Source organism: Melospiza melodia, chromosome 14, assembly GCF_035770615.1.
Source record: "Melospiza melodia melodia isolate bMelMel2 chromosome 14, bMelMel2.pri, whole genome shotgun sequence".
In the NCBI taxonomy this organism is placed as follows: domain Eukaryota; kingdom Metazoa; phylum Chordata; class Aves; order Passeriformes; family Passerellidae; genus Melospiza; species Melospiza melodia.
Window position 1 is genome coordinate 4,757,095 of NC_086207.1, and position 12,392 is coordinate 4,769,486.

General features: G+C 54.3%; 2 protein-coding genes across 4 annotated transcripts in view; both read right to left on the minus strand.

The window, feature by feature from the left end:
* Positions 1 to 12,392, minus strand: part of LOC134424614 (protocadherin gamma-A4-like) — a 261,717-nt gene that overhangs the window by 238,404 nt on the left and 10,921 nt on the right. The gene's annotated exons all lie outside the window — the stretch shown is intronic.
* LOC134424978 (protocadherin gamma-A10-like) lies at positions 3,456 to 6,081 on the minus strand. Its single transcript, XM_063169190.1, has 2 exons — positions 3,569 to 6,081; positions 3,456 to 3,482 (listed from the first exon to the last, which is right to left on the minus strand). The coding sequence occupies exons 1-2, from the start codon at positions 6,008 to 6,010 to the stop codon at positions 3,456 to 3,458; spliced, it is 2,469 nt and encodes an 822-aa protein (XP_063025260.1). The 5' UTR covers positions 6,011 to 6,081.

A 12,392-nucleotide genomic window follows, 5' to 3' on the forward strand; every position in this document is an offset into this window, starting at 1 on the left:
GAATTAGGTATGTGCTGCTAAACCAGAGTCATAATTCCAAAAGAAGAAGCACTGACCAGCAATTGGTAAAAAGAGCAAGACTTTACAGGAACCAAAGACCTGAAAGTCTAATTCCAACTATGAACACACAATACATCACTCTGTTCCTGGGAGTTACAAATGAATGATGGAATTTTCATACAGGAATTATAAGCCATTCTACACAAGTATCATGGCTTTACTGGCACAGTTTTTCAGGAGATACTTCACTGCTGGAGGACTGGCATTATCTTTCAGGATAGGGATACCCGGATGAAAGAAACCAGCACAGACCTCGGGAAGGACCTTGGCACAAGGCCTGAAATCAAACAGTTTTCCAGCCAGAGCCACACTGGCCCATCAATTTTCTGCATTTAAATCCACTTTCTTGGTCTCCTATCTCTGCATTCACAGACTGTTTTTGCATCGTGAGCAAAAACCAGCTTCTAATCACATATCAGCCACAGGGAAAAGTGCATTTCATTCAGTCCCATTTGAGGGAAACCTAAATTTAGCTATAACCTTCAATGTATGGATGAAAACTGCTCTACGATCCTGAAAATTATAAGACATCTTTTGGTGTTTCACATTATCACAGAATCATCAAAGATGGAAGAGATCTTCAAAATCATCTAGTCCAGAATACCACCACCATAATCACCCTTGAACAATATCTCCAAGCATCACATCCAGAAGCCACTCAAACACTTTCAAAGATGGTAACTCCACCTCTCTGGGCCTAAGTTGTTCCAGGGCCTAACCATTTCTTCAGAGAAGAATATTCAAATAGCTGATCTGAACCTCCCTTGGCACAAATTATGGTCATTTCCTCTTGGCCTTTCACTTCAGACATGGCAGAAGAGACCAACCCCCATCTCACTACAACCTTATTTCAAGTGATTAGAGGGAGCCATGAGGTCCTCCCAGAGCCTCCTCTTTATTGGGATGAAACAACTCCTGTTCTCCTCATGAGCTTCACCAGCTTTTATTTGTTTGCAGGATTCCAGGCACAATGAGGTCCAGCTTTACTGCTTCACAAGAAACAAACAAAAAACCCCAAATATGAGGCAAAAATATTAAGAAATTGTAAGAAGTGCATTAATCATAGATTCACATTTCAGATCGTCTCAGCTTTCAGAGGCATGCAAGGGAAATTAGTTTGTAGGAAATGTTCAGGATGCTCACACAGCAGCTCACACCATACACCCAGACACAGCTGTACCTTAGACATTGGAAACAAAACACAACCACAGCTGTGGCCTCAACTAAAATCCAGGACAAACTGGAACTTTACACCTTCCTTTCAGCCACTTCCCTCTCCTGCACAGGCCCTGGCTCTGGACAGACGAAGCTCTTTCCCCATCCCAAACACCACACAAAAGGAAAATGAAATCCACAGAGAAATTTTGTTGAAATAGAAGTGGCACACATAACTTCTCAGATCCCAAGCATCACAACAAAGATTATTCTGTTCCTTCCAGTGCTTAGAAGAAATATAAAATGCTTTAAAGACTGTAAGTTATAAGGAGATCTATTAAAGACTCAGTCTTCAGAGTATCAGCTCAAAGGAAATATCACACAGGAGCTCTCTGAAGTCTGGGTGACTTCATCACTCTTCATGCAAAAGAATGCTGAACCCAAAACTAGGCCACATTTGAGTCCAAACCACCCAATGTCAAAAAAGTTCTCCTTCAGAGTTATTTTCAGAAAGTCAGGTTAAAATCCTAGGAATCAACAAAACACATGCCATGTTTCCACCAGTACCTCCTCACACAGTGCACACTCAACAATCCCCTCAAACTCTGCGCAACGCTCATCACAGATCTTCAAAACTGGGCAGAGAAATTTCACCAAAAGAAAAACTGCTCAGATGTCACCTTACCATAGGTAATATTTGACTTTTCATATTGTGCATGCACAAGCAAGAGTATTTATTATACAGACTTGTTAAAAAGAGATCTATGGAAGTCTTTCTATAGCTGTAAACATGAAAGACATGTACAGAACAGCCAGGCAAATACAACAGACCTGATCTTCCACACATTTGCAGAGATAAAGAACCATCTTCAGATCATCAAAGAGCAAAGGAAGGAAACAAACAGCTACAGAAAGGAGATCATGACACACCATTCTTGCTCAGGTAGCTGAGAGTAGGTAATTATTACAGGTGTTAACTAAGCAGTGAATGCACCAACTGCACTTCCCAAAACTCCCAGAACTTTCGTGATTTGCGCCATGAGCACATAATTAGATTGGAAAGTTACACAATTATGTCCACCTACAAACACACACAAAGAACTTCCCAGGGAATTTCATACGGCCAGAATTACATGTCTTCTTTGTGCCAAATATTTAGGGAGGGAGGACATAATATTGAATGATTGTATGGGTGGGTAATGAAAACATACATGAGAAAAGCATTCCCTTCTGTCCTTCAACAGATCTTCATGTAGAACTACAGGACTCAAATCTCCAATCCTTCACAATCCCCAGCGTGGTCTTTGACCCATCCAATTTACATACACATGACATATAAGGCCCAGTTTCCCAGACCACTTCTTTTCACACCACCAGCTTCACACAGATACCTTCACACCTCTGGATAAAGGAAGGTGCTTTTCTCTGCTCACTGCTCTTCTGTGAAGAAACTTCAGACTTCTGAAAGACAAAGGGGAATAGTGCTCCAGGAGAGCCTGGGTCTGTGAATGTCTGTATAGGGGCAACCACCCTCTCCTGATGTCTGACTCTGCACCTTGAATCCTTTCCCTGTCACCCCCGACAAAGCTCTTGCCATGATTTGTATTTCACAGCCGAGGCACACCCAATTCCACCTGACAGAGCTCAATATTTAAAGACGTCAAACCACCAAAGAAACTCTGCCATTTCTCCCTGTATCCTTCCTCCACATTCAGCCACCCACCGGCGGGTGGCTCTCAAGAGGATCCTTCATTTCCATAACAGCCACACAGACATCATCAATGGAGCAGCTGTTCCCGCACATTCTCCTGCCGGATTAGACAAACGCAAGGACATTTTTTACTGATCTCCATTTGTACATAAAGGCATAGAAGGGTAAAAACCATGAGCAGCGAATTTACATTCGGAGCTGTGAAGATTACAGTACAGAGACTCTCCTCCTAGTCAAGCCAATGTAAGCTTGGGAAGACACCTGAACCAGCAAAGAATAAAAACTACAACTTATGACTTGTGCAAGACATCCATTCACAACACCTAATACTGAAAAGATCATGGGCATTACACATGTCACAGGACAGAAGCTACTTGGTGCCTGATGAAAAAACAAAGACTCACACGAACTTCAGGCCACCATCAACCTCACTACATCTAAACTGCCCAACGACTCCAAAAGCAGAGCAAGAAGCCTTCCTTCCTTCACTACCCTGCACCAAGAGGCACCAATGAATCACACACCGATGCTATGCCAAAATTGTCAGAATAGGTCCCTATTCAGGACAGAGACCAGAGGTGAAAAAAACAAGGAAGCAGCAGAAGGGAGGGTCACGGACAGAATTCGACCCGAAAAACTCACCGAGGGAGGGGCGGGGTCCGAGGGGAGGGCGCCGGCCGGGTCCTCATCCCCGAGCAGCGGCGCGGGCTCGTCGGGCGGCGGCCGGGCCGGGAGGGTGTCGCAGCAGCTGGCGGCCGAGAAGCGCAGGTGGCTCTTGCGCGAGTCGGCCGTGAGCGACACGTCGTGCGAGTAGGACTGCAGGAAGGCGCGCACGCCGTCGATGCCCACGAAGTGCGAGACGGGCACGCCGCGCGAGGCGCCGCTGTCCGGCGGCAGCAGCTGCTGGCGGTGGCAGCGGCGCAGGCGCAGCGCCAGCAGCAGCAGCAGGAAGGCCACGAAGAGGCACGAGACGGCGGCCACGGCCAGCACGAGCCAGCGCGTCAGGCTGGCGGCCGGCTCGCCCGGCGCCGCCGCCTCGTGCGCCGCGCTGCCCAGCTCGGCCAGCAGCTCGGCCACGCTCTCGGCCAGCACCACGCTCAGCGTGGCCGTGGCCGACAGCGCCGGCCGCCCGTGGTCCCGCACCAGCACCACCAGGCTGTGGCGCGCCGCGTCGCGGGCCAGCGGCGAGCGCGCCGTGCGCACCTCGCCGCTGTGCAGCCCCACGCGGAACAGCCCCGGCTCCGTGGCCTTGGCCAGCTCGTAGGACAGCCACGCGTTCTGCCCCGCGTCCGCGTCCACCGCCACCACCTTGGCCACCAGCGCGCCGGCCTCCGACCGCCGCGGCGCCAGCTCCACGCCCGACCACGCCGCCGCTGCGGCCGCCGCCGGCGGGTACAGCACCTGCGGCGCGTTGTCGTTCTCGTCCACGATCTGCAGCCGCACCGACACGTTGCTGCTCAGCGCCGGCGCGCCGCCGTCCTCCGCCCGCACGCACAGCTGCAGCTCGCGCAGCTGCTCGTAGTCCAAGGAGCGCAGCGCGTACAGCGCGCCCGTCTCCGCCTGCACCGACACGTACGACGACAGCGGCGCGCCCCGCACCCGCCCCTCCGCCAGCCGGTAGCGCACGCGCACGTTCTGCCCCCAGTCCGCGTCCGTGGCGCGCACCGTCAGCACCAGCGCGCCCGCCGCGTTGTTCTCCGCCAGCCGCGCGCTGTAGCGCTCCTCCGCGAACACCGGCGCGTTGTCGTTCACGTCCAGCACCCGCAGCGCCAGCACCGCGCTGCTCTGCAGCGACGGCGACCCGCCGTCGGCCGCCCGCACCGTCACGTTGTACTCCGACACCTGCTCCCGGTCCAGCTCTCTCGCTGTCACCACACGGTAGTAGTCGTCAAAAGCTTTCTCCAGTCGGAACGGGACGTCCTTGTAGAGCGAGCAACGCACGGAACCGTTGGCCCCCGAGTCTCTGTCCCTCACGTGCAGCAGGGCGACCACCGTTCCCGAAGGGGCGTCTTCAGAGATCTCACTCAGTGCCGAGCGTACCGAAATCTCTGGCACATTGTCATTGACATCTGCCACAGTGACCTCGACTTCTGTCGTATCAAAAAGGCCTCCCCCATCATGTGCCTGTACCTGTAGCTTGTAAGAGTCGTCTTCCTCGAAGTCCAGGCTACGCAATAGTGTGATCGCTCCCGTGTCGCTATCCAGCTGGAAAGTCTGCGAGGACTTGTCTGTGATTTTCTTAAACGAGTATTTAATTTCCCCGTTCAGCCCCTCGTCGGCGTCTGTGGCCAGAATGGTCAGGAGGGTGGAGCCCACGGGCACGTCCTCGGGCACACGCACCGTGTACTCCGCCTGGCTGAACACGGGCGCGTTGTCGTTCGCGTCCAGCACCGTCACGCGGATCCGAGCCGTGCCCGTCCGTGCCGGATCGCCGCCGTCCATCGCCCTCAGCACCAGCTCGTGAAACGCCGCCTCCTCCCGGTCCAGCGCCTTCGCCAGCACCAGCTCGGGACGCTGATCGCCGCCGGGGCCCGCCTGCACGGCCAGCGAGAAGTGCTCGTCACCGCTCAGCTCGTAGCTCTGCAGCGAATTCTGACCCGAGTCAGGATCATGAGCCTCTGTCAGTGGAAACTGCGACCCCGGGGCTGTTGTTTCTATCATTTTTAGCTCTGTTTCTGCCTCTCGGAAGCTCGGAGCGTTGTCGTTAATATCCGTGATCTTCACTTGTATTCCGTAAACCTGCATTTCCCCTTCTACTATCAGCTCACAGCGCAGCACGCATTGTTGCACACTCTCGCACAGCTGCTCTCTGTCGATCCTCTCTGCCGTCACTAAATGTCCCGTCTTCCCGTGCAGAGCGAAATACTGCGTCCTACTTTCCGAGACAACACGGACGGCATTATCGCGGATCTCCGGCAGCTGCAGCCCCAGGTCCTTGGCCACGTCGCCAACGAACGAGCCCTTGGGCATCTCCTCGGGCACCGAGTAGCGCAGCTGCCCCCACGCCGCCTCCCACGCCGCCAGCAGCACGGCCCAGAGCAGAGCTCGCTGCCGCCGGCACCAGCGCCTCCCCGCCGCGCACATCTCGGCCGCGGCACCTCTAGCACCGCAACACGGCCTGCAAGATCCTGGGCACAGATTTGGAGCCGACTCGCCTCTCCAGCCGCCGCCAGCAGTCCGTCCGCCTCGCTTCACCACGGCTCCGCAGTGCCGGGAAGGTCGCAAACCGCCGGCCCGCCGAGCCAGGAGCAGAGCCGATCCGCAGCGGGCGGGGCTGCAGCTCTCCCAGCTGCCTCTCGCTCCTCTCGGTCAACAGCGGCGCCCGCAGCCTCCTCCCGGCACTGCAGGCACCGAGCGCTGCCCTGCGCTGCCTGGCCCACGGAGAGATCGCGGGGGTGACACAGCCGTCACTGAGTCTCGGGGTCCCGTTCAGCAGGGACTATGTGCCTTGTCCTTTTGTCCAATAGATTTCGTCTTTGATCCTCTTTATCTGATCTCGACCAGATGTCAATTAGAGAACTCCTATGATTCTACTACATTTACCGCATTGGAAAATATTCTTGAAATGCTGGTTTATGACAAACATCTTTTAATATGGCATGTAAAATATTACAATTATTACCCCATTCGTTCAAAACCCTCATTTCTGATACGAATTGCACAGCTTTTGCGTCTCTCTTGCTTGATATATTTTATATCTGCCTTTTTATAAATGAAATTGGCATCACACTTGACTTTCATCAGTGCCATTCGTCTACCAAACTCTGCCATACCAGAATGGAGTAATGACAATCCCCGCTCGAAGTGAATCTTTCTAAAGGACTGACCTTACTTACGGACTTCGTAAGTTTTAACCTGGACATCCCGATGCTCTGAATCAACTGCGCTCTTTTACATTCTCCAGCCATCACTCTCCAATTGCTCATTGTAGCCTGGAATACTATAGCTCGTGATTACACACATTACACGATTACACAGTTCCTTCTTAGAGAGCAGCACCAGCCATGCAGAGGAACTCAGAGATCCATGCCAAAATAAACACAAAACCCAGGATAAACTAAATGTCTCTTTGGAACAAGAGGCATACAAATAGGAAACAGGTTCTGAAGTACAAAACAAAGGTTTTTCTTTTGGAGATCTATTCCACTGCTGAGCTCCAGCTAAATAAAGACTGGACAAAAGAAATCCGCCCCATAGTGTAACCATCTGCTCAACGCCCTAAAACATGGGAAAGCACACGGCAGAGAAACAAGCTGTAAATTCCTCTTCACGGATCCCCACGCACCTCCTTTGGAAGTCCAACATCTCAAGAGCATTAAACGATAGGGTTTTGCCCTGCTATAAACCAGGTCCAAGTACATTGCTTCTGGAAAGAAACATCAGGAAGCATTTCATTTTCTGGAGTAAAGCAACTCCTAAAAACTCCGACGATATTCGTAGACAAATATTCTAAGCTGAACCCATATGTTTGACGAATCAAAAAAGGAGTTTCAAAACAATTCTAATATTTTATTCTGCAGAAGTAGAATGGCAAGAATCTCCTCACTGAGCCTACACCTATGAATTTTATATTTTTTCTTTTTCTTTTAATGTCCCACTCTGCACCTTCACTGCTTCCTTCAATACAGAAAACTACAACTGAAGACGAAAAAAAAAAAAAAAAGACAACAAAAAAAACACCCAACCAACAAACCAAATAAACCAAATAAAGAGCAAAGAAGAAGAAAAATATCTGCAGAGAGAAACAATGCGTGGCATCCTGGAAGAAGTAACCTGTCCCGCTCAGGCTCGCCATTCTGCAAAAACCTAACCCCCTAACATGACAGACACTGTATTACATCGTCATGAAGGAACAATCTTTCATGGCAAAAACACCTACATTTCAAGGAAAAAAAATCGCATTCCAAACGTGAAATCCTTTAACAGAAGTCCGCCATTAACCAGAAGTATTCTGTAAAAGGAATTGGCAATCACATGTTACAGGACAAGGAGAGAACTTAACAAAGATCGGGAAAAGCCAGGCCTGGTACAACTTATCCACGCCACTACTGCTACCATTTCTACACCAGCCCTTGCAAAAGACGCACACACAGCCGAAGTTGGAAATATTCACTAGGGAGGAACAATCTACAACACTTACTTGTGAAACAGCAGTGCCACCCCTTTGGCATCATATAAATAATTCCGCGAAAATAATAGTCACCCTCAGTAAAGCTACCATTTTCTACAGCAGTAGCATACCTACAAAACATGGGAGGATAAAGAGAAGAGCGCTGGGGACCATAGGTAACTTCGTGATTCATGGAGTCACGGGAATGGTTTCTTTAGTTGTCCTACACCAAAAGAGTATTACCCACTGGGCTGACAAAAAGGTCAACTATATGAATTTGGGGGAAAAGAGAGAAAGAAAAATCTCCGACACCATTATTTTACCGTGCTCACAGCCGGAAGTACATATGGGAGAGGTAGTAAAAGTCCCTAAACTGAACCAGAAACTGTAACCACCGAAAAAGAGCGACACATCACGGGGAAAGAGAGAGGAAGGAAAATGAATGTTTAGAAATGTTCAACGCGAACGGCACAAAGGCGAGGCTTTACAGACCTGCGGTGCGTCGGGATTGGCGGGCTGATCTCCCACGACGAGGTCACTGTTCTGGCTCGGCTTCCCGCAGGAATCCCCGCCCAGAAGCTCCTCCGCCGACAGGATAGGCACCGGCGGCGGCGGCGGCCAAGCGGCCTCGGGCACGGCGCGGGCGGGCGGCGGCACGCACAGGTTGTAGGAGTAGGGCAAGGTGCCCTCGCAGAAGTCGGCCGGGAAGGCGGCGCCGGCCAGCGAGAAGCGCTGCGCGCCCAGGCAGCGCAGCACGGCGGGCGGCCCGGCCCGGCGCAGCCGCGCCAGCACGGCCAGCGCCACGCTCAGCACCAAGAGCGCCGACAGCAGCGCCAGCGCCAGCACCAGGTAGAACTGCAGCTCGGCCGCCGCCGCCTCGGCGCCCGCCGGCCGCTCGCTCAGCTCCGGCAGCGCCTCCTGCAAGCTCTCGGCCAGCACCACGTGCAGCGTGGCCGTGGCCGACAGCGCCGGCTGCCCGTGGTCCTTCACCACGGCCACCAGCCGCTGCTTGGCCGCGTCCCGCTCGCCCACGGCGCGCGCCGTGCGCACCTCGCCGCTGTGCAGCCCCACGCGGAACAGCGCCGGCTCCGACGCCTGCACCAGCTCGTACGACAGCCACGCGTTGCGCCCCGCGTCCGCGTCCACCGCCACCACCTTGGCCACCAGGTAGCCGGCCTCGGCCGAGCGCGGAACCACCTCGAAAGGCGCCGACGCCGCCCCTCCCGCAGCCTCTCCCGGCCCGGCCGCCGCCGGCGCGGGCCAGAGCACCCTGGGCGCGTTGTCGTTGCGGTCCAGCACGAAGACGCGCACCGTGGCCGTGGAGCTGCGCGCCGGCGAGCCGCCGTCCTGCGCCCGCACGGCCACCGTGAACTCGCGGCACTGCTCGTAGTCCAAGGAGCGCTGCGCGTACAGCGCGCCGCTCCGCGCCTCCACCGACACCAGCGGCGCCGCGCCCGCCGCGCCCGCGCTGCCGCCCGCCAGCCAGTAGCTCACGCGCCCGTTGGCGCCCGCGTCCGCGTCCCGCGCCTGCACGCGCAGCACCAGCGCGCCCGCCGCGTTGTTCTCCGCCACGTACGCGCTGTACGCCGCCTCCTCGAACACCGGCGCGTTGTCGTTCACGTCCGACACCTCCAGCACCAGCTCCCTGCTGCTCCGCAGCGCCGGCCTGCCCCGGTCCCGGGCCACCACCGTCACGCGATGCTCCGACGCCTGCTCGCGGTCCAGCGCGCCCGATGTCACCACCTTGTACGAGCCGCCCGACGACGCCACGATCGACAGCGGAGCCTCTCCCGACAGCTCGCACGACACCTGACCGTTCTCGCCCGAGTCTCTATCCCGCACTTTCAGCAGAGCTACCACAGTGCTCCCCGGAGCATCCTCGGGCACGGGACTCGAGAGCGACAGAATCGTGATCTCGGGCGCATTGTCGTTCACGTCGAGCACCTCCACCTCCACCATGGAGTGTGCCACCAAACCCCCTCCGTCCTTCGCCTCCATAGCCAGGCTGAACGCGTGCATGTCCTCAAAGTCCAGTGTTTCTTTCAGTATGATAGACCCGCTCTCTGCATCGACCATAAACTTCTGAAGTGCCTTGATCGGCATTTTCCCAAAGCTGTAGGTGATGTGGGCGTTTGTGCCAGTGTCGGCATCCGAGGCTGACAGGTTCAATACTGCTGAACCTGGTGGCGTGTCCTCTCGTAGGCTCACGTGGTACCGGTCCTGCGCAAACACGGGTGGGTTATCATTAGCGTCCGTCACGTTGATCCAAATCTGGACAGTCCCGGACCTCATAGGATCCCCGGCATCAACCGCTGTCAGCACGAGCTCAAAGGAGCTCTGCTGCTCCCGGTCCATGGCTCTCTCCAATACCAATTCCGGTTTGCTTCCTTCCGGACTGTCCTTCATGGCGAGAGAGAAGGACGGGTTGCTGGTGAGGTGGTAAGTCAGCAGCGAATTGCTGCCCACGTCTGCATCATGCGCCATCTCCATTGGAAAACGAGTTCCGGGAAGCGTCCATTCACCAATCTCCAGTTCCAGAGCAGATTTGCTGAAGGTCGGTGAATTGTCGTTCACGTCCTCTATCACCACCTCGACGTGGAAAATATTCAGTGGGTTGTGCACCAGCGCCTCGAAGCTGACAGAGCAGGTCGCCGACTCGCCGCACATCTCCTCCCGGTCCAGCCTCTCGTTCACGTACAGGTTGCCGTTCTCCTCATTCACCGTGAAGTATTGCTTCTCCTCGCTCAGCCGCAGCTTGCGCGCCGGCAGCTCGTCCGCGCTGAGCCCCAGGTCCCGCGCCAGCGGCCCCACGAGCGAGCCTCTGCCCAGCTCCTCGGCGATGGCGTAGCGGACCCGCTCGGCCGCCGCCCGGCACCACACGCACAACAGCAGCAGCAGCGCGGCCGGCAGCGCTCGCCCGCCGCCCGGCCCAAGCCTCTGCGGCCGCCTCACCGCCATTCTCTGCCCGCTGCGCTCGCCGCGCTCCTGCCTCCTGCCGCTGCCCTGCCGCCCTTCCAGCCGCTCTCGCCGGCCACAACAGACACCGCTGAAAGCCACCCAGACCGCTCGGGCCGCCTCTCGCCGCCGCCGCTGCTGCTGTCGGTGCCGCTGCCGCTGCGGCCGGCGCCGGGCGAGCGAGCAGCCTGCGGGGGCAGGACGCTGCGGCGGCGGCGGCTCCAGCGGCGCTCGGCGGCGGCCAACAGCGACACCCGGAGGCGCCGCCGCGACACTGCAGCCGCCGCACGGCCGCGCTCAAGGGCGCCCGGCTTTGGGCGGGGCTCAGCGGCTGCACCGGCCCCGGGGCTCTCCCCGACCAAAAACACCGAGAGCAGGAGCTCCGGCTTAACGACAAGTAGGAACCCTTATGATTACAGCGACAATATTCGCGTAATAATGATCTAATTATTTGTAGCTGCAATAGACGTGGAAACACATATTACACCTTGTCAAAGATTTTTTGCCCTCTCTGGTTTGAAATGACAAGAAAATCAGAAACCAAATATGTTTTCCAAAATTACAGATAGGTTCTCTCTTGCACAGTAAAAGAACTGAAGCCAAAACCTGAAAAGAAGATTGCTGAGATGCTTTACAATTTAATTGTGCCAGTGATACCCTAGATATTGTTAGCCCATCATCTGTGCAAAACCGGTGTGAATCAAAAGGACATTTATCCAGTGATTAACAACTGCAGAAAAACGTGAAGCCCAGAAGCAATGGATGTGCTCTCAGATGAATGGCAGTGTAGATACATACGTGGCAGAGAATAAAAAAGTGCAAAGCAGTGCAGACTCTGCCCTATGTCAATCCTTACACTGACCCTCCTTCCATCCAGAAAACCTTCTGTGCTTTTGGTGGAAACTCAAAAATTAGGCCTGCTACAATGACTGATTTAATATTTCCATTGTTTTAATTTTCCTAACCTATAGGAAAAGTCTCAACATCTCCCCAGTCTGTTTTAGGACTGCAAAATCAGCTGAATGGTTTTCAATGAATTCTGAAGGTTCATATACAAACCCCAAACTTCCTTTTGACCTCATCAGAGAGGGGGAGATATTTCAGTGCTGTGATTTTCTGGTGCTTTACCACAACACAGCCTTAAAAATTGTTTCCCAGAACATCTGAGAACTCACTGAGGCTTCAAGGTGCAAGCTGGCAAGCTGCAGGAATATTAAAGGACTATGAGGTATCTCTGACTGGACTAAATGACGTTAGTAAGCAGCAGAACAACAGAAATCCTTGGCACTTATTAAATCAAAGAAGCCAAGCCAAATACCTCCCACTGGCATACACGGGGGAATCATTGGCTACTGTGACACATCAGGGCCTGTGCAGTGCAGGAAACCAGAGAGAGCAGCA

Excerpts from the sequence above, each read along its gene's own strand:
- LOC134424978 (XM_063169190.1), bottom strand. The coding sequence starts at position 6,010 with ATGTGCGCGGCGGGGAGGCGCTGGTGCCGGCGGCAGCGAGCTCTGCTC. Across the intron at positions 3,483-3,568 it reads CGGACCCCGCCCCTCCCTCG|GGACCTATTCTGACAATTTT; the intron begins GTGAGTTTTTCG and ends TGTCCTGAATAG.